General features: G+C 36.6%; 1 protein-coding gene across 20 annotated transcripts in view; it reads left to right on the top strand.

The window, feature by feature from the left end:
* Positions 1-22,580, top strand: part of PPP6R3 (protein phosphatase 6 regulatory subunit 3) — a 73,502-nt gene that overhangs the window by 34,832 nt on the left and 16,090 nt on the right. For 17 of the 20 annotated variants that reach the window (XM_082317778.1, XM_082317774.1, XM_082317771.1 and 14 more), the window contains 11 exons: positions 560-689; positions 2,573-2,725; positions 4,702-4,851; positions 5,376-5,440; positions 7,997-8,112; positions 8,498-8,583; positions 13,700-13,786; positions 17,435-17,532; positions 19,127-19,181; positions 19,901-20,031; positions 21,237-21,355. In XM_082317778.1, coding sequence (XP_082173904.1) covers positions 560-689; positions 2,573-2,725; positions 4,702-4,851; positions 5,376-5,440; positions 7,997-8,112; positions 8,498-8,583; positions 13,700-13,786; positions 17,435-17,532; positions 19,127-19,181; positions 19,901-20,031; positions 21,237-21,355 — 1,190 coding nt within the window. Of the gene's footprint in view, positions 1-559; positions 690-2,572; positions 2,726-4,701; positions 4,852-5,375; positions 5,441-7,996; positions 8,113-8,497; positions 8,584-13,699; positions 13,787-17,434; positions 17,533-19,126; positions 19,182-19,900; positions 20,032-21,236; positions 21,356-22,014; positions 22,139-22,580 lie in introns of all 20 variants that reach the window. The other 3 variants (XM_082317776.1, XM_082317775.1, XM_082317773.1) reach the window with 3 other exon arrangements.

Below are 22,580 nucleotides of genomic sequence, written 5' to 3'. Positions count from 1 at the left end.
TGGCATTACTACACTTTCACCGAATGACTGGTCTTTCTGCATTTTTTCTAGAAGCTAGTTTAAGTGCCACTTGACAGATCTGACTAATTACAGTTCATCAGTTTGTTTCTGGATACAGGGAATAGAGTAAATATGTACAGCGCAGTGAGTGGGTATTGACTTTTTAAAAAGTTATTTGGAATTTTATTACAACTTCACTTGGAGAAACGGCTGAACAGATCTCTGGTACATTGAACTTGTTTATGTTGTTCCAGATAGATGAGTGAAGCACTTTATCTGCCTCAAAAGAGGAAATAGAACAGCTGTAATGTTTAATCTCAAAACCATACTGGAGATTTCAAGCACAATAAATCAAAAAATACTAGGGCTCTAGTGTTTGGAAAAATCTGGATCAACCATTACTTCACCTTTAATTTATGTTTGTAACCTTGTGTTTTTACTTGCCTCTTCATTCTTTTCACATGCCTTCAGAACTGTGACATTCTCAAAATCATACCTTAAGGATGTTTTACAACTAGTTTTGATATTAATTATCGGATTTTGCATGTGTGTGTTTTAGATTTGAAGGCCATATAGAGATCTGTCCTCCAGGCATGAGCAATTCCACATATTCGGTCAACAAAAGTGTTTTAGAAGCCATAAAAGCACGACTTTCATCCTTCCATGAACTCCTACTTGAGCCTCCAAAAGTAAGTGAAACGTTGTGTCACCAAATTAATTGGAACAAGACTATCACTGTGTGACTGTATTTTAGGCAGGTTATAATAACAAAGAAAACCCAGTTTGACAACTTTGGGGCAAGTGCCCAGGCTTCTTCCCAGCCTGTTGTGAGCTTTGCTGTTCATTATTGTTCTTCAGCCAATGTGTTGTGCTAATTGATATGCTTTTCCAGCTTAAACTTTGTTTGATTGGCAGAATAGCCTTGATGCAATTACTTCTTTCTGAAAGCAACGAAGAGATTTGCTATATATTCTCAAGGTGGGTCCTGTTTTCTGCTTGGAAATCCTGTCTGCATAGGAAACATGGATTGTGGATGCTTCAGTTGTTTGGAACTTTGGCATGGCCCACATGAGGCCTGCACAATTCCTCTAGACTTGCCCAGGACCCAAGTAGACCAGCTCCACGGCATGCACCCTGCACTCTAGGCATGTTAAATTCTTTGGGCTTTTTAACTGATTTAAGCAACTTATCTATGTCATGCTGTTGCAAAAGATAAGTACAAGATGTATAAATACGGAGTTTACCTATGATCCATTTATATTTTTCCACTCGAATTTTCACTGGCAAAATTTCAGCTGGAGCACTGCACCCTGAACTGGGTGCCACAGTCCACAAGAGAGAAGGACCTGTGGGTCAAAGTGAAAATAAAGACCAGAGGTTTATAAAATACCAGATGGGGGGTGTCAAGGTAGTGTTAAAGTTTATTTTATCTTGGAGAAGATGAGACCTCAAGATTTCCAAATGCAGAAGAGGTAATAAAATGCAAAGAAACTGTCTTCTCTTTATTGCAACAACATGGCAAGATACAGGTTTATATTACAGTAAAAGCAGGGTCACATAAGATACTTGAGTATTATCTGATGATTGGACATATGTAGCGTTTGAATAAGTCATCTAGTGAAGTTATTGAATCTGTTGCTCATTTTGAGCACTAGTTAAATGAGCATCCTTAGATTTTTGCCTTATGTAAGGAATGGACTAAATGAACTAGCAGGATGTCAGTATTCTTTTTACTGATGCAAGGGTGGTGCTGGCCAGGCAAAAATGACATCCAGTGTTACAGAAGGCAGTAGTGGTCTCCTTGTCAAAATGTATTTGTGCCTTAAGGTAGGAAGACATTTTCATTATGAATTCCCCTGCTCACTGCATATTTGGTACTAGGTTTTTAGTTCTTATTCAAATTTTTCTTATTGCCACTTAGTTTTTTTGACAAGAGTTCTGGTTTGTTAACCAGCTAAAATGTCAATGTAAGAACCAGGAAGCTTATGATTGTAATATAAGGACCCAGTAGTGGACGGAAAGAGATTCTCTCTGTGTTGGAAGTAACTCTTTCAAAGACTACAGATGGCGCTTTTTTCATGTATAACATTAGAATAAGACACCAGAGAAGCTTGTTGCTTAATGACATTGTTTTCAAGTATATGAAGTTAGGGTTGTTGAGGCATTATAATGTATTCAGAGACTGTCCACCTAGCTGTTTTGTGTACATTGTAACAATGTAGACTATAGCTGTACATGGATTAACCAGTGAGAAGCATTTCCTAGGAAGTATCTCCTAATTCCTTTCAAGGTTGGGTAGAACGCATCTACTTTGAGATCCTGTCTGTAGTTAACAATCAATTTTTACAGTGTTGATGGTTTCATGTGGCTATTTTTAGTGCTTCCTGTCTATGGAGTTAAAATAAGCTATAGTATTCAGAACTAAAAATTGCTTTTTTGCAGGGTGAAGGTAAGACTGTTCAAGGACTGATTGTGTATGTTTAAGTACTACTCTGTCGTTGTGCATAGGAATGATGAGCTGGCTTTAAAGATATTTTAATGTGTTTTTATGTATGTACCTTTTTTTTTCTAGAAAAGTGTCATGAAGACAACCTGGGGTGTATTGGATCCACCTGTGGGAAACACACGTTTAAATGTGATTAGATTAATATCTAGCCTTTTACAGACAAATACAAGCAGTGTGAATCAGGAGCTTATAGAGCTTAACAGTATAGGAGTAATACTGGTAAGAAATACGCTGCCTTCTTTATGGATTGCTATTAAGATCTTGTCTGTTTTTTTCTGTCACTGTAGATAACTTGTAGTGTATTTTCCAGCCTAACTTTTCAGCCTGTTTGTGTTGTGGCTTCTACTGTACCATTTAAAGACTTTTAATACTGGATTTTACTGTTAAATTCATCTGCCTGAAGCCAGCATTTTCCTCTGATCACTTGAATGGTTCTTATTGTCTATGCCTTCATAAATATATGAAGTGGTTTGTTAAGAAAACTTATTTTTTCATCTGTATGTTCTCACATTTTCAGCCATGTTCAAGGCTTTCCCTGCTGTTTTCATTCTTTTCCTAAGTTGTTCCCTCAAAACCCCTTTTCATCTCTTAATAATATATGGCACACCAAATAGTATCTCAGCACTGTCCTATAAAGGGACAGTTATTTTTCATAGCTCATACACCTTCAAACCTCTGAGAGCAAGATGTTGCACAGCAAACAGTCAGTTAACTCACTGCTTTTTGTTAATGTGGAATGTGTACTTAGAGTACTTCCTACCTCATACTTCAACTATAGCAGGACATATTCTTTGTGTTTAGGTTTACCAAAAAATTCAGATGTTGGTATCACTTAAAAAATAATCAGCAAAACATGCTAGAACTTACACTATAGTTTCTCAATATAGTATGTAAACTTCTGCTTCTAAGCAAGCAGTTGCAAACTTGAAGTGTAAGTATTTGCTCTGCCTCAAATTGTTTTAGTCTAAAATCCCTTTTTCCTTGAACTAATTAATACAGCTATGGTTGTGATGTCTTCATCTCAATTTCTGTGCACAACTTGGGTTTGCGGACAGGTGTTAACTTGTATACAAATAGCTAACTTCACTGTAACTGAAGTTTTTCCTAGATGTGTTGTCCAAGGGAATGTACATGCTATGAACACTTGCGTGTTCTTATAAGTAGATTATTTTGTAAACTAAATTCGGTGAGGTTTGAACATGCTTTTCTGTTGGAGGTCTTACATAAAGAAAAAAGTAATTGTAGCCATATAAACTTCTTGGTGCTTAATGATGTTTGCTGAAACAGCACATGCTTTACTGTGCAGATTTGACTGTTAGGAAAAGTAATTATCTAGTTCCAGTAGCATATCTTTATGGGAAGCTGTCATTAGTTTAGGAGGGCTGAAGGAAAATTAGAGATCTTTAGCTGTATTTTGAATGAGACTTACATTTTTAAACACTGTTGCAATCGCTGCACGTATTTCCATAACTAATTTCATTTTACCAGTGGCAGCAATCATTTGAGTTTTGCAGTAAGAAGTAGTCTAAAATAGCTGGACAAAAAGCTTGAAAAAATCTTTCCCATGTTTAAGAGGAAAAATGTGGAGAACCAGGAACATGATTTGTCTGTCTCGTTTAAGGCGTTTAATAATCTTAAACTGCATCTGCATCTAGATTATCTGAGGTAGCTTTCTGTAATAGAAGAATAAAATTAGTAGATGACACGTTCAGAACAGGTAGATACGATTTTGTAAGGAATCTCACTGAAGTGAGGAGCACATTATAAACGGTATTGTAGATGCTAGAAGGTTAAGTCAACTCAAAAAAGAGAAATCCATCAAGGGCTACTAAGGTCATAAATAGCACTTCTGACTCTGGAACTCTCTGGGCTGAAGCTAGCAGAAAGAATGTAAGTGGGGAGTGTCATTCCTCCCTGTCTTTGTTCTCTGAAAGTGCAAAGGGTTACACCTGGGATAAATCCAGTTACAGTTAAGGTTTTGTTGTGATGCAGTATGATAGTCCTTGTGTTCAGATAATAGCAAGCACAAGAATTAACTTATTTGCAGGTCACAAATTTTCTCTTGCATAATACTACTTACGGTAAAACTTAAAGAATTTGTTCCAGTGTAGCCATTCAGATGACTTGCTGGGGTGAGACTATTAGTTATGTTTAATGAAAAGACCTTAGTAAACCTTGTTGAATTTGTTTTTCAGGACATGTTCTTTAAGTATACATGGAATAACTTTTTGCATACTCAAGTAGAAATCTGTATCGCATTGATTCTTGCAAGTCCTCTTGAAAGCACAGAAAATGGCACAATTACAGATCAGGATTCCACTGGGGACAATCTCTTACTGAAACATGTGAGTTGTGGTTTTTTGGGAATCTCTTGAATTTTCCTGTCTCCCAGCTATTGTAGCAGTTACTCTTACATAAAATATACCCCAGTTTTACTTTATTTACGTATAGAATTAATAGGAATATTTTTCTGGTTTTACTTAAAATGTCAGTTCAGGGTGTTAAACCTGAAAGTGCCATAGAGTAGATTTTTGCTGCCCCAAAGTGAGCATGTGTGCAGAGCTGCAAGTATTTATTTTCCTTGAAGAAGAAATTTCTCTTATTTTTAAGAATTAAAATTGCTATTTCAATAGCTTTATGCTACTACAACTTAGCAGCTCTAAAAAGAAGCAGAATTAATGTAGGTTTAGCTTTTAGGTTTCTGGTTGGGATCTGACTGCTGCTTCTGAACTTTAAACCCTTTAATAAAGTACTTATCCTGAACCTGTAATTAGTTGTCTTGTAAGACTTCAGTATTTGTTAAAATCAACTATAAATTGCATAATAGTTCCACTTTACTGCTACTAAGTGTATTTTGCTTTTTTGATAGCTCTTCCTTAAGTGCCAATTAATAGAACGAATACTTGAAGCATGGGAGATGAATGAGAAGAAACAGTGAGTAACCAGTTTTCTTATTCCCTGCAATTGTATACATAAGACTTGAATTGTGAAATGAAAGTATGACCAGTTCATAACTGATCTGGCCAGTTCTAAAAACACCTGTATGTTAATATTTGGATTAAAGCTTTCTCTTGTACTGCTTTTTGGTAGCATTCTAATGCTTTTTCCCATGACCATTTGAGAATACAATATTTTGTTTTTCTTAATATGTATAAGATATTACTATGATCTTTGAAGTCTACCCATCTTCAAGTACAGAAACATACCATAAGTTTTGAGAGGACAGGAAATACTTTTCTTCAGTAAGCAATTGAAAATTATTTATAAACACATCAAAGCATATTATATATTGGGGAGCAACAGACTCCTAAGTAGTAAAAGCAGAGTCCTCAGCAATGGAATACCTTCTAAAAGTACGTGTTTGTGAAAGGATGGAAGTTTCAAGTAGCTAACGTTGTCTGAAACTGTGTTCCTAAGCAGGAGAAAAAACCCTTAATCTTCACCTGAGGTGGTAGAATAGCTCTCTGAAGGCTCATAAGTTTGGCTCAGGAGATACTGAACAATAAATATTAGCTCTAACTTGTCAAAATACTGAACTAGCTGACAGGGATAGTGTTGCTGGTTTGCTGGTGTATTACTTGAGACAGTTCTACTCCCCAAAATATTCCTGTTCCTATTTGATGTGAATTAGATAGTGAATATATGGCTAGTGAAACTGATGTGAAAATAAGGATGTTGAAGTAGGTGAAGAGGGTGGTACAAAGAGAGGGATTGTGACTTAATTTAACTGTAGAAAACATGCTCTCCCAAATGTCTTCGATTTTATATTGTATTCTCTTGAGGTTATAGAGAGCTGCCAACTTTATCAGCAAATAGATTCTCATAGGAGAGAAGTATGGGAAGTTATTTCCATAGATCCAACCTAAAACCATTCTTTGGTTGGATAAGAATGTTCTTGACCCAGTGCTTACCATATGGATGAATTAATTAAATATTTAGTCTCATGATTGCAAATACTAATGCGGAAAATATTGTTGTAAACCACAGATTATGCTTTTATATGGAAAGAATTGATTATTTGCGAGAAACAAGTAGACTGTTGTAAGTAATCCACCCTTTTATCCAGTTTTATACATGTATGACTCCAAATAAGAAAGATAAGTCTTTAAGATAATCTAAACGTATTTTTAGCTTAGCTGCTTCAGGAAATGGATTTTTTTCTTTTTTATGCTTTTGTATTCTGTCACTTACTGTTATTTCGAGCAGCTCTAGAAGCTTGAGGGTGACTGCTTTCTGCTGGTAAAAATCTGACATCTGACAAAGTAAAAAGCTTTTTGATTCACTGGGATTAATAAGCCTTTGCTAATAGAAGATACAATCGCATTCTAGACATTTTGGCTAGGCAATGACCAGTCAGTCCACTTTGTCAAATACAAGCGCTCTTTATGGCATATCCTGTATTGGAAATGATGACCTTTGCCATCATCACATGTTGCTTGTTTTGAATGTACATGTTACCTAAGCAGTCAAGGAAATAAGACAGGAATCTCTCTCTCAAGTTGTTCCTGTAAACAATGTGATACTGTTTCATTCATGACGTCTTGCATTGACATAACATAATTTCAGTTACCTCATGTGTTAGATGATGATGGTGGAAAATCAGGTAATGTGATTTGTGTTTGCATCACGTAAGGTACTTCCTGAACTGCTGTTACTTCACAAAGATTTCAGTTAGTCAAGTTCAAGGCTTGGGTCTTTCTTGATTTTTTTTTTTTTTTTTTTCTTCATTTTAAGAAGCACAAAACCTTAAAAAGCTGACACAGCAAATGTCTGGTTAGCTTGCAGCTAAATGCTAGAAATGCAGTCCAAGTTGGAGCTCTCACTTTAGCTCTTTGGTCACATCTAGAACGGTTTCAGCTGACCATAGCTACTCAAAGCACTACTCTAAAACCTGGTAATTCCTATTTCTACAAAGCAGTTCTGTCACATAAAAAATATTCGAACTGCCTTGTAATTGTACCTGTCGTTCCTAAACTTCAGGAAAGCAACGATCCTAACTTAAATTTCAGTTGGTCATACCATTCCAGCTCTGTATGCTAAATGTAATGTTAAGAAACTCTGCAATACTAGAGCACGCTTAGGATTTAAGAATTTTTTCTCTTTTGTTCATTGACTCAAAGCTCTGAGAGAATGTTCAGTGTATTGAGGTTTTGAAAAATACTCTCAGCAACAGAAATTTCCTAAAAACTGTAGATTGGTTGTTAATTTTGTCTTTTTCTTTCTGCACACACGCAAACATGAAAGCAGAAATAGTCTGTTCAGATACTACATGTCCTTCTTGGTAGTTTACAGGCTTGTTAAGTCTTCTAAACGGGTTCAGTATAGTCAGACCAGCTGGTATCTTAAATTCTTCAGTATTTTTGTGAACCTTTGGTTTTAGGATGCAACTTTTCTGCTTAAGAACTCCTACGCTACTTGTCTTGTGTAGTATAAATATAGTAGCACAGGTTCTCTGAGTGTGGGCAGCTGAATTCCTTTTGTCTCTTGCAGGGCTGAAGGAGGAAGACGGCATGGCTATATGGGTCATCTGACAAGGATAGCAAACTGTATTGTGCATAGTACAGATAAGGGGCCAAACAGTACACTAGTCCAACAGCTCATTAAAGGTAACATTAATCATCTTAAGTTTCTCTTCATGACTTTTATTATCAAATTTTGAGAAAATGAATAAAACTTAAATTAAAAGGCAGCTGTTGGATAAAAGAAGAAAATATTGATTATTTCTGATTCATTCAATTTAAAACCAGCCATCCTTAAACATATGCTTAAGTCTTTTTTTCAAACAGTATCAAAGCTCCCTGAAATAAATGCGAAGAGATACTGACCTGCTTAATTTGGACTTGTTTGCTAGATGGAGTAATCCTTACGGATTTAGGAGGATGTATATGTTCTTTGCAGTATTTCTGGTAGAGCAGAAAAGAACAGTTAAAAATTAAGTGGTGCTCCATTGTTGATAGTATCAATTTTTTTTTTTCCTGTTTCCTATGGTAGAGCTTCCAGAGGAGGTCAGAGAGCGATGGGAGACATTCTGTACAAGCTCTTTAGGAGAAACTAACAAGAGGAATACAGTGGACCTGGTAAGTAGTGATGGGTAAGGTATCAAAATTGCTGCTGTTTACTTGGGCCCCAGTTTCTTTTTGTCAGCAGCACAACCAGTCTTCCCAACTACCATGTACTTGTGTCAACAAATATATCTAGTTGCTGAGCTATGGAACTGATAATTCATTAATTTATTTTTCAACTAAAGCCATATGATACATATTTTGTATGGGAATCTTGCAGTAGCTCAGTTTGTATAGCTCACCCCAGACAATTGCCAAGAAGGAAGATTTCTTTACAGCTTCAAGTTAGTGTCCTTGAAAGCTCCTGTGTGCTTGAAGAGTACAAACTAAAACTGTAGGAGCTGGTGTTAATTGCTTTATCTGCAGTATGTAAATGAGCCTATGTAAGATTAATGGGAAGATGCGATTTGCATCCCACTGCATGTGTTACTGACCTTGCTTAAGTCAAGTAACTTTGCATACTTTTGTTGTGCTCCTGTCATATTTTTTCTGCACACAGCAGTAGTGGTTACAGTTTTAGAAAAAAGCTAAACTTAAGTAGAAGTATGAAGAGGTTTTGTGTAATCATGTTAAACATACAGTTTAAGAATAATCACTTGGAGACTTTAATAGGCATGTAATTTCCAATGTCAGCAGACCAGTTCATGAATTTTAATATACCTGACTACTCCAGGAATGCAGTGCTTTGCATGTGGCTTCATTAACTTGTAGTGGTGCTATATTAATTGAGCTATAAGACTAATAGACTGTTAAATTTGCTATTTCAACATAATATAGCAATGGGAACATGATGCTAACATGATGTGTGTGGCAATAGAAGCAATAGGAAATTCATCTGAAGCTGTGCAACTTGTGATCAGGACCAAATGATGTACAGATTATATTTTTGTCATGAGCCTGTGAATGCAAACAAGTTCATAGTGTTTGTAGAATAATGATATTTTCCTCTTGTTAGAAACTACTTGTTGGTCAAGGCCAAGACAAGAGTCATGTAAAGAGGCAGAATTTTAAGCTGATTTATAATTAATAACATTGTAGTTAGCTCTTTAGATATGTAAACATTTACTTGGTCGTACTTGATATAACAACAGTAAAACCTCTTTTAAAACATATCTCCAAACTCCATAATACTCAGTTGAATAGAAATATGAAGCATTAAAACAAATTCTTGTATCTAAAATGCCATCTGGAAAATACTGTGTCTTTGAATTTCTAAAGTTATACACTTTGTTTCTGCTTGCGCGATCAATTCTTATGAGCCTTGGATAATCATTTAATTCAAAGATAAGCAGTAACGGACAATACAGTGTGGTGTAGGAGATACTAAAAGACAGATCTCATAGAAAACTCAGCTTGCTGTTTTACTGAGTCAAATTTAAGTTACGATTATTGTATGGGTGTATGCTGAAAGCACAGCCCCGTAGTATTTCTTCTCAGTCATATTGTCCCCTAATATCCATACTTTTGATCTGTGCTTTGGTCTCCATAGACCTGTCCTCTCCATCTATAAACCTGAACAATTTGGTATGTCTGAGTGTTTGAGCTCCTCTGTAAGTCGATGACAGCATCCTTGGTTAAAACAACAGCTTATCAGAACTAATGTAATGAAAAATTATACACCTGATTGAAAGTGCAGGTTTTCAGTGTCCCCGGAGCAAGATCTTAAGCACACGTTTCTTAATTTTCTATGGAATAGCCTTAAATTTATTGCTGGGTAGATGAGTAGACTTATTTACATGGTTCAAGGTTTTCCTGTCCTAAGCAAGCTGTTGAGCAGAATCTAGTCATGGGTGATATAATAGTTAGGCACACAGTTCCTAACCTGAATGATGGAACTGTGGTTTACTGTTATACTACTTCTTCAGTCAATTTACTGGATTTACTAAGCTCAGATGATCTGATCTTTATGTGTATACATACTCTTATGATGTGAAGTTCATTAAAAAATATGTAAATAAGTTAGCTGTGTGAAGGCTATGGGAATAAATGATCTTGTGAGTACTTTCAATGCTTCAGTTATTTGGTGCTCAACAAAGATAGCTCTTACTATAATGGAACAAGGTGTGTGGTCCTGGGGGTCCCATGGGTAATGAACTGCTTCTGCAGCCATGAGACTATTCTTTTTCAGTTGTTTTACATCAGGGATGTTGATTGTAAATTATAGAATTGTTTAGGTTAGAAAAGACCCTTAAGATCATCAAGTCCAACTGTTAACCTAGCACTGCCAAGTCCAACACTAAACCATGTCCCTAGGCACTGCATCTACACGTCTTGTAAATACCTCCAGGTTTGGGGACTCAACTACTTCCCTGGGCAGCCTGTTCCAGTACCTGACTTCCCTTTCGGTGAAGACATTTTTCCTAATATCCAAAATAAACCTCTCCTGGTGCAACTTGAGGCCATTTCCTCTTGTCCTATCACTTGCTACTTGGCAGAACAGACCAACCCCCACCTCACTACAGCCTCCTTTCAGGTAGTTGTAGAGAGTGATAAGGTCTCCCCACAGCCTCCTTTTCTCCAGACTAAACAACCCCGGTTCCCTCAGCTGCTACTCCTAAGACTTGTTCTCTGGACCCTTCACCAGTGTCGTTGCCCTTCTTTGGACATGCTCTATCTATCAACACTTTATCCCTCTTTAGGCTTTTCTGTCTTTCAAACAAGTTCTTGTTATGTTTTCTAAAACAACAGTAACTGCAGACTTAGAAGTAAGCATGTAGCAGAACTATCTCAGAGTTTCCCCAGAACACTTTACGGACATTACAGGAAGTTTATTTTTGTTTCTCCACTGCTAATTGTCCTTCTGGTAGAAGGTAGGCAGTACTTCACTAAGCTTACCTACTTACACTTACCTAGCTGAAGATTAAACAAATGTGTAATTGATCATTTTCTCTTTAGACAAGGTGCATTAATGATGCTGGTACAGTGAAGAATGCTATATGATTTGTAATACTAGGTTTGTACAAGACGCTTTGTATAACTTCAGATGTGTCTCTTTTATGGCATCATTCCAGTATTAGTCATGATACAGAATGATTGTGAGGTACACTTAAAGACTCAATGAGGAGAATATACCTCCTCTAAGCCTAAAAATAACAGTCTACAGGACAAGTTGTTCATGGTTGCCTTAAAAATCACCATGTAGTTCCTTTCTCTTACGGAAAATCCTTCTCAATATTACCAGGAAATGAGGCAAAAAATGTCACACATTACGATGAATTATTTGCAAAAAGTGCCTGTGCTGTGTGTCAGCATTGGAAAGCAACTGGTCTGAATAGTGAGGAGCTTTCTTAAGTAAAGAATTAATTGCTGAAATTTGCAGTAGTCATTTCCAATCCCTTCCCTGGCATAATTCTGCCATTTACTTATTAGGGTGGAGTAATGCTCGTTTCTTCTTTCAGGTTTATGCTTCAACTACAGCAGCTGTCAGAAAACAAGAGAAGTAACTCATGTACCTTAGGCCTTAGGTCCTGTTGTTTCCTAAAGGGAGAGTTTGGGGGAGAAGACACTATGTCTATCTAAGAGTCCTGAGCTTGTCTCTGTTACACCAGTAAGGGCAGGATTTCTACTGGGGATTACCTCATTCATTAGTAGTAACTAAAACTAAATAAAGAGCTTCTTACTTGGTTTTGGGTGTCTTTGTGCCCAAAAAGTTGCAGTTGTAGACGGAGTAGGTATATTATCTCTTGTCCTTTCAGAATGTGCCCACATGACGGGGATGGTATCTAGGGCAGCCCACGTTGTGGTATGGAATGCCATATAATTACCTTGAAGTATGCAGACTTCGCAATAATATTTTCATAAATATACAGTGAGTGCTAATGTTCAATGGACTTGGTCTGTCATTTGATATAACAGTTCTTCTCCAGACACAGCAAGCCCAGAGATCATTTGGTGCATTACTCTTCTTCACACGTATTGGCAGTTTTAGTGTTGATAGGTCAGGTTTCCTTCAGAAATTCACTAACTTGAAGTCAGGGTACTTCTAGTACCTAGCAAATTGCAGTGCAGGGCTGGATGGTAGGTGTGGAAGAATAAAGCACTCCCAATTATTTTTTAAAGTGTTATACTGACAGAGGGAAAGGCATAAAAGCACAATATACTTCAGGTAACAACTTCCTTCATTTCTCTCTTGCACATGTATCCTGACTGTAGCATTGTCCTCTGATATTTGTGGGAGCATAGAAAGGTGTCTGTCTTGTATGTGTTTCAATACTCTTTTTGTATAGACTTGTATTTTCTTCAAAAATAAAAAGAATCTGTGAACCACCTGACTTCACTTGAGAATCTGTGACATGGAGTTCTAGGGGTGTGTAGAATAATGCAATATATTATAGTGCAGTATAAATTTTGTCACCTGTAAATTTGCTTTATACTAGTGATCCTTCATAGGGTATGTCTTAAGGGTCAACTGTCGCTATTGTTACTTTAGCTAATTGCTGTCCCAGCTAAAATTACTTCTGGAGTGCTGTTCTGATTGAAGAGGAGTACTTCCAAGAACGTGCTGGTTAGATAGCAGTGTCGCTGAACAAACTATTCCCACTAATTCTATGTCAGATCATCAAAAAAATCCCTTCTTTCAAGGGTAACATTTAAAACAGCAGTTGCTGTGGCAACTGCTCCATGTTTGTTTCTGCAAGTACACACTGGTTACGAATTTCTGAAGTTTAATTCTTTTGTCTTTTTGCAAATACTGTAGATACCTAAGACAGTTTCCCTTTAATTTTTATGTATTTTATATATAGGAAGGGAGGAGGATCTCTGTATATAATCTAGTATTTTGGTGACTACTAATTCACTTGCTGTTCAATATATTTCGTGCAGTACAAAGGCAAGATGCAAGTTTTGTCTCATTTTGTTTTAGATAACTGTCAGTTGTAGGACTGGCTTTTTTATGTTAAATAATCATTCCAAAGTAGTCAAAAGCTTTGGCTTTTTTGGGGTATCTAATACTCATGTATGTGTTAATGCTATTGAAATATTTCAGGGACTGTTTTATGTGGTATAGCAGTTGGGAAAACTAAAAATAATTCTGTTTCTTGTTTTGATACGAAACTGAAGATTCAGCCAGATAGTGTGAGTATACTTCAGTGGCTGTCACATACTATACAAATGACTAAATTCCTTTGTATAGGTTACTACCTGCCACATTCATTCTTCCAGTGATGATGAAATTGACTTTAAAGAAACTGGCTTCTCACAGGATTCTTCTTTGCAGCAGGTGAGTTGAATTCTTTTAACAGCATAAATGGCTTTTTCTGTAAAAATAAATAAGAAATTTTTAAAAAGCAGTGGAACTTGTATTTCTATTTCTATCACAAGCGAAAAAAACAAAGAAATGCACACATCTGTGTTTTATCAAACCTGGAGCTATGTTTCTTAACATAAGTCACAATATCTTGGTCTGCCTTCCAGTTTTTAGTCTTTGATCATGCTGTGTATGCAGATCTCTACTCATTATGTGTAAGAACACATTTTATATGCCAACTGTCTGGCTAAGTTGAACACAGTTTCTGTGTTTACTTTAGTTCTTACTAGATATAGAAGTTTGAAATGGAGGCTTCTAATTGTGTTTTCTGGCAAGCGTGAATTGCTATGAAAGCAAATATGGGTTTCTGTTTGGTTTTGCTAATAGATTCATTTTTAAATGTTGAAGCTTATTTTGATGAGGAAATAAGGAGGATTGGCTATTTGTTGTTACATGCTTTCAGTTTTTGGCAAAATGTCAAACTTGGCAGCTGTCACAATATAAATGAAGACCTGAGTATGCTCCTGTGACAGATTGTATCTAGCAGCTTGAATGTTTTTAACCTTGTAGACCCTTGATACCTAGCAAGTATATATAGCCAAATCTTCCTGAACTAAATTTCCAATGAACTTGATCACTTATTTTTAAATTCAGTATATGCTTTTGACAACTCATTTGTGAGTATTTCAAAGATAATTATTTATCATTTGGTTTAATGAAAAAAAAAAATTTGAGAACACCTAGGGAATCTTCAGATCAACCAGACTGAAAACTTAAGTCAAAGCTGTGTCCACCTTGAAGTTTTAATGCTTTCATAGCTGACTAATTGATAACGATACAGTGTTTAATATGGTTATGGTATTAGAGTATTTTTGTGATGAGTGATTATGGAGATCATTGGTGCCATTTTGATGAAGAACAACAGCATTTCTGTAATAGTACTGTCCTATCTGCAATATGCATGTCTATCAGTCTTTTACTGGTGGTGAAAGAGTGGAAGCCGTGTGGCATAAGACTGCCGATAGATCGCTTATACGGAACACATTACTTATCTGGGTTATTAACCAAAATCTTTCAGCTCGCACTAACAGCTACATAGTAGCTACCTGGTCTAAGACTGATGTCAGTACTTTATGCATCCTCTATAGTTTTTATAATAAGTAATTGCTTATCTAAGTTTGAATTGTGGGTGGTGGCTCAAGTTTTAAGAATCTGATGCGTTTTTATCTGATTCAGTGATTTTGTGCATGTAAGGTGCACCTGAGTACAAACTTGGTAAGTTGGGTGCTATCTGTAGCAGCTCTAGTGAGAAAGTAAGATCTTCAAATATCTCTGGGCTTTTCATGCATTCCCTTAGTGACCTGCTGTGCCTAGGCAATCCCAGCAGTTCCAGGTAGTTAATCTGGAGAAATGCAAATGGTCCAGTGCTGTTTCTTTCAAGTTTGTCACCATTTTCTTAATCTTTCTTTTTCCTAAGCTAAGCTAGTGAAATATACTTTCTAAAGTGGTCTTGTGAGGAAAGCATGATACTACACAAGATAAATCACTGATGGGAAATGCATTGAAATTACTTAAAGCGTTCTCTAGCTGCATGAATTTGTTCATTGAGGTGTCTCTGGCTTCAGCTAGAATACCCTATTCTAGACCAACAGTTAAAGGACAAAACAGGAGGCAAATTTCCAAAATTCAAGTGGACCCATTAGGAGTTGGATAAGGGAGGAATATACTAAGGAACGTATTCATCTTTGGTTTATTTTTGTCAAATTTAACTTCTGCCTGTGCAGAATTGCTTTTGCTATGACTTCTTTCTTCTGGCATCCAAATCTAGTTCAAAATCCAAGCCTAATGAAGACCCTTTGTTCCAGAGGGGAAGGTTTCCTTTTTCGCCCTTTTTCTCAGAAACACTTTTAATGTAAGTTTCTGAATAACACTTCAAAACTGACGTCTTTGAAAGAGTATTCCCTCACCTAGTTCTGGGTTGTAAGGTGTCTCATGCCAACAGTATTTAATGTGCTGTCTTGCTGTGGCTCTGGAAACTTTTACTCCAGGAAAGCATTGCTGTTCTGTTCTCCACCAGCTTAGTACCACTTTTTGTCTCTTTTAAGCATACTGAAAATATATTAGAGAATGGGGTAGAACTGTCTAGGGTCTGAGATACACTAGTGGTTTATAACTGCATTTTATGTAATTGTTGTAGACAATTTTGATGTAGTGATAAGATTTCACACTAGTTTCATAACTAGCTGATGTCATAAACTTCATGTCTTAATTTTCTGTTTATCCTGATGAGTGGTGTTCTTAATGGTTGCACCATTTATAAAACAGAACGAGTCTGGTTAGCTGCTTGGGTTTTTTTTCTTCCCATAGAGGTAATTCACTACTGTCTTTCAGTCACATGCACTTTTTAATATCCATAATAGTGAAAATACTTTACAGGAAAGGAGAGTTCAGTAACCAGTGTAAAGCAGAGTAATTGTTTTACAGTCAGTAATTAATTGTCTACCTGTGTAATATTGATATACTAATTGTGTTAGTATCAAATCCTGAAACTACAGATTTTAAAATTTAGGGTCAAAATGTAAAAGAGTTCTTGTTTTGGCCTGGCTTAGCATAGTGACCCTACCAGTCATGAGGGTTTTTTTCAGACCCACTGCCAGCCCTGATAGTGGCTTGTATACCTCATCCTTCTATATCTCCTTGCTTTTTCCTCCAGTTTTCATAATGCCTTAATCGAAACTTGCTTCTTTTGACCATTCTCTTTGTTTTCTTTCCATATTCACTTTGTTCAGCTTTACCACCGTCTTCAAAGGCTTTGTCTGTATACTGTATACTTTTAGTTACCTGGGCAAGAAACCAAGACAGTTGACATGACAGCTGTATTTCCTAGAATGTCTTAGCATTGGCTGACTGTACACGTGGAAATAACACTATTGAAATTCCCTAGAGAATGTGTGATAATATAATTATAGTCCTGGGAAATAAGGCACAAAAACTCCTGTTATGGATAGGAGAAAACATGCATGTGTACCTTTAATGTGTATATACCCACCTGCTGGCAGTTGACACTGGCATCTTTATTTAAAAAAATAATAATAAAGCACAGTTGAGTCAGTGACACTGCATTGAGATATAAAATGTTCAATAGTTTCCTTCTTCTAGATGTTGAATAGATGCTGTTAGTGTGTGTGCCTGAGACAGATATTTCTAGTGATAACTACATGATAAATATGCAACTGTGCTTTAGTATCTATATATAATGTACTTTTCTGGATCTTACTATTTATAACTTCATGTTATTTTGAACAAAGACAACTTTTTCTTTTATCTAGTATACTGTGGTGTTTACTGTTTCTTTGGGGTGCATTTGGAAACGTGCTGATTAACATGTGGTTAAACTAGAGATTTAACTTTCTTATTGAGAGATGCTCTTAGGCTGGCTTTTAAGTCAGTAGGTGTGTAGTCAGTGTTACCATTTAAAATTCAAAGGTTAAGACAAATCCTTTTCCTGTCCTTTATGTTTAGATTAGAGAGACATTTATTTCTTTGGAGCAAAGTGGGCAAATAGGATTTAGAGTATTATTAGAATCATTATATCACTGTCGTTGGTCCTGGGGTTGCCAGGCCTTTTCTGATTATCAGATGCAACAAATGACGTCCAATTTTATTGACCAGTTTGGCTTCAACGATGAGAAGTTTGCTGATCAAGATGACATCGGGAAGTGAGTATAACGTTATACTGGCTTTGACTATAGTCTTGGGAGTTTCCTTTCTTATTGTGTATTTGGCTGTGTTTTTGCTGATGATAACTACAAGCCTTTACTGATGTGAGGCAGTTGTCAATCAGTCCTGTCTTTTTGTACCATATGTGTGCATTGATAGAAGCCTCACTGAACAGTTTACAGAGGAAAGCAACAGCTTATCTTCCATTTCTAATGTCCTGGTTGTGCCAACATGAGAACACAGTGCTTGTGAATAAATAACTAAATTATAACACTGCTTTTGAAAGCTATGTCTGTCCAATGACATGGCATTGTTGGGGGCACTTTCACTTTCTCTGTGCCTCAATGGTGATTTTTCCCCTGCTGAATCTATGTACCAGACCAGATCAATACCTCTACTTTTAAGTTTTCCTGGAAAAGATAACAGGAACAACACATCTGTGAGTGTGCTTTTCTGTAGGGGACAGTAAGAAAGGGCATCGTAAATCTACCTTTGTTTTCATGGTCAAGGCAGTTAATGCTCGTTTCTACAAATAGGGTAAGTGATGAGGAAATGAGAACAATCTTGGTCAGGTTAAAAAAAACCCAAACAAACAAACAAAACACCCAAAAAAACCCCACACAACAAAAACACCCCCCACAAAAACTGATCTCTGTCTTCAGGTCTAAGTAAACTGATGCCATAATGGGAAAGGGAAAGAACGGAGGTTCTTGCTGAAAATAGCGTTCATCTTGATTTTTATAAGAATTCATGGTTTGGGATGCAAGAACATGCAGATAAGAGTAAAAAGCATTACTTGAAGATGGTTTCTGGAAGAGTAAAATACACTAAAATGTCTCGGTGCTCTTCTGTAAGACATGTTTAGTATGTGGTGGTTGACTGAAGCTTGCACATGCCATCTAAGAAGCATTGTTGCCTTTTTACACCACATAATCTGCTGAAATTATAGATTAAGATGTGATGGGAGAGGAAGCAACTCAGGATACCCTTTAACTTTGTTAGAAGCAAGTGGATTTTGGCAAGGATAGGAGTTGGAATTCCTTTAAGATCCTTAAGATTTTTTTTTTTAGAAAAAAAGAGGTTCATTTTTTTTTCTTTAGGAAACAGAAGTTGATATTACATTTTTTTTAACTTTGTCTCTTCCTGTTGTGAAGGCCCTTCTATAGAGTGGTGAGAAGGTATAAGAACTGCTAACACAGATCTTTGCAGGATGTTGAGCTGTATCATGGTAGACCATAGTCAGATTAGGCATTCTTTAGGCCTACTTTTTTTCCAGTGTATAACAGTACAGTATTTGAGATTTGCATATATCATTTCAGTTATGCTTGCTTAGGCTTGTTGCATCTTCACAGCTAACTATAGGGTAAAGACGACATTGTTTTGTATTTTTGTTTGAAATATTTCACAGTTAGAAAAATCACATGAATGCCAGGCCTCCTCAATGAGGAATTTGACTATTCTATATTGGAAACTACTTTGTCTTTAATCTTATATTTTTAAATTATTGGAAAACGAGAGACCTAAGAGAAATGACATGTCTTCATGTCATAATACAACATCTTGTTTTATTGCATACATCTGCTTTTTTTGTAGTGTTTCTTTTGATCGGGTCTCAGACATCAACTTTACCCTCAATACGAATGAAAGTGTAAGTATGTGTTCCTGTACTGTCAGGAAAACTACTGTCTTTTAAACTTCGGTGTGACCTTAAAGTTTTGGTGGTAGTTGTTATATTTACTCCTTTGATGTGTAATCTTTGGAAAATAACTACCCCACCTTGTTCCTGTATCATGAGATTTTCTACTTGGAAGACACTATTATTCTTTGTGATCAGTATTAGACAGAATTGCCTCTAATTTCTCTGGCCAGGTTCAAGAACAGGCTTGGATCCGATTTGTGCATATTGCACGTGGTGTGTTATGTGTAGAAGCTATTTCAGTCTTCCAGTGGGATTGTGGTGACAGGAAAGTAAGGACAGAGACTTTAACCCTTAGATATTAATTGTCAGTTGGGCTGAAATGAGCCCCACTACAGAAAATAAAGCTGGAGTACTTGTTGGTCTGGTTATCTGAAAAGCTCTTCAATGTCATTCCTGCATGCCATTCTTAAACATGATGGAAACTCCTAGCTGTTCTTTGACAGTCCACTCAACTTGTTAGTAGCTGAGTAAAACAAGCACCACTGAATATTTTCTTAACAAGCTTTAAGTTGTTAAAGACATTCTGGTTTTCTGCTGCTTTTAGAGAATGTGTTTTTCCCCACTGGTTTAAGATTCTCTTCAGAATAGTCATATATTTCCAAAATGTTTACTAATGTAAGTAGAATGATTAATCATAAATACAGATTTTGTACTTTTGCTGTATTTAGGGCAACATAGCCTTGTTTGAGGCATGCTGTAAGGAGCGGATACAGCAGTTTGATGATGGTGGCTCTGATGAAGAAGATATTTGGGAAGAAAAACATATTGCGTTCACACCAGAGTCCCAGAGGCGTTCCAGGTAAGAAATGTGTTTTTCATCTAAATAGCAGTATAGTGAGCCCTCATTAGTGAGCATGTCTTTTGGTTCAGGCTGACTTGCTAGCACAGGCTGTCCAGCATAACTAGGTATTTCCATTCTGTGAAGAAATGAGTAGGGGGATGGCTCTGGTGTCTATCTTCTAGCCATAATTTGCAGAAGATGGCAACAGCTGCCCTGCCTACTCAGCTCTTGCTGCACTTCAGCTTTTGTAGCTTGTTTTTTTTCCTGCTGCTTATTCTTTCCTTCTGCCTTTAAACCTGCTCAGCCATTCTTGCCTTGGACAAGGCAGTCCAGCTCCACATCTCTGTAGACCTTGCTGTCCTCTCTACAGTACCAGTGTGGTTGTGGTCAAAACTGCATAGGAAGCTGCATTGAGGGGAAGGAGTATCTGGCCCCAGAAACACTCAGGGTTGTGCAGCCTCCCTTGGTATCTACTGAATTTTGTCCCAGGGTAGTCTTGGCTTTTCTGACCTTCTTGTGGCTTGAGTCACAAACCTGATTTCTTCTTCCCTTGCAGCCTTCGAAATGTGTGTTGCTAATACCTTCTGTACAAAATCAATTATTTTGGCTGGTGGCATTGTGGTTACTTAATGTGATGTGTTTCAGGGACATCCTCACCTTCTCACATTACCTTGCTTTTTGTGTTAGTTGTGCTCACCAGGAACAGAGAGATGCCCATAAGGTTTCAAGTGTGCATGTAGTCAAAGAGGATGGACTGAATACAGTTGATTAGATTTTAAAATAGCTTTGTTGGATTATTTGTTAGGTTTTCAAATAAATTGACTTATATCTTGTTACATTGGTGTTGAAGAGTTTTGCATTTCAGTGCTTCTGTTTAGTGTGAAGAAACCAAATAAACCCAACAATCTCTGTACACAGATCTGATTCCTTACTTTCCTTTTCTGCTCCCTTTTGCATGGCAGGAGTAAAATCAATCTTTGTCTTTTACTTGCAAATATTGGTGAAAAAGATAGCCTCTTTACATGATCAAGTGAAAAACCTTAAACCTTGGTATTTTGAGAGAGAAATGAGGGGAATACTAACAGGTAACAAATTATACCTCAGTTAATCTATCAGAAATGATAGCTGTTGTAATTCTCTTTAGCCTCAAACTCTCCAGTATTTCATTGTGCCCAGGGTCTGATACTAAATACAGAATGTAAACTGTCTCTTTGTATTGTAAGTTCGGGCAGTACGGACAGTGAAGAAAGTACAGATTCTGAAGAAGAGGATGGAACAAAACCAGACTTGTTTGAATCGCACACCAATACAGAGGACAAAATGGAAGTAGACTTAAGTGAACGTACGTCGCTTTTCTCCCAGTTGCTTTGAGTTACAGCAAAGTGTTAGATCTAGGAGTCTTATTTTGTGGGAGTGTTCCTCATTTACCATTTTTATTCCAACTATCTTAATAAAGTAGTCTTTCCTACTGTAAAGACTGCTTGCAACAGAGCATGCAAATGTTGGGAAGTTTGAATTCTTTACGTGTCTTGAGTCAAGTTATTTAATCTCTCTAAAATTCATGTTTCTGCTTTTCAAGAGGAAAAAAAGAAGGAGGAATCAGAAAGGGAAGGATGAAATGTAATCATTTATAAATCTTGAATGCCTGCAAAACTAATAGGTTGTTGATCTCCAAACCTAAAATATGGCTATTTGTAGTGGAAGCCTTTCAGAACAACTTTTCAGCTAACAGTGCTCTTTTAAAAGACTTCCTACAGAAGCCAGGTGAATTTGCATTGGTCTGGTTTCACGTGTGAATGAAAGATGCTCATCAGTAGGCTCTTAAGTGGAAACTTAACTAATGTAATTGGTTTAAAAGTTTTCACGTTCAAGTCACAGTAGACTAAACTGTCTTTAGTTAAACTGGCAATATCTGTAGGTAAAAGCCCTGTGTTTATCTAGACTGTAAGGAATTAAATTAAAATAGAAGGAAAAGTTAAGGGTTTTCTTTTCTTTTGTCAGATTGGTGTCGTTGGCATCTGTGTGTCAAACAAGTTTTGATCCATGTGGGTCTCCTCCCATATCTGCCTGGGTTGGAATTTCTAATTGCTAGTCAGAGCTTCCTTTTCAGCCTGTTTTTTTGTATGTAAGTGTTAATGAAAAACATGTTTCCCTTGGGTAGGTGAAGTATTTTGAATTGACCTATCCTAAATTAGATGCTGTTAAGTCACAGTTGCTCCAAAATTTAAAATGCCAATAAATATTCTAAGTTGTAAAAAGCCTTAAACTTTTCTGAAACTTAGCAGTGGTGTTAGTGCATGAGAAATTATTTACAGACTGCCCATACCTAAGTTGACATGCTCATTTTCTATGTTCAAGAAAATGTGTGCATAGGAAACTGAAAAAGGGATGAAAACTCTTTAAGATTTTTTTTTTAATTATAGAAATCAGTTTTGAAAAATTACAACAAATGTTGATGTTAGTTTAAAGAATAAAGTGGGATTATACTTGTGATTTAGTATGGCTTATTGTTTTTGTTCTTCAGATAAGGTATATTGATTTTTAGCAGAATGCTATGAGTTACTGTT

The sequence above is a fragment of the Platalea leucorodia genome, assembly GCF_965183815.1.
Source record: "Platalea leucorodia genome assembly, chromosome: 7".
NCBI lineage: Eukaryota > Metazoa > Chordata > Aves > Pelecaniformes > Threskiornithidae > Platalea > Platalea leucorodia.
The sequence above is the reverse complement of the archived record's forward strand: the minus strand, read 5'-3'. Positions and strand labels throughout refer to the sequence as shown.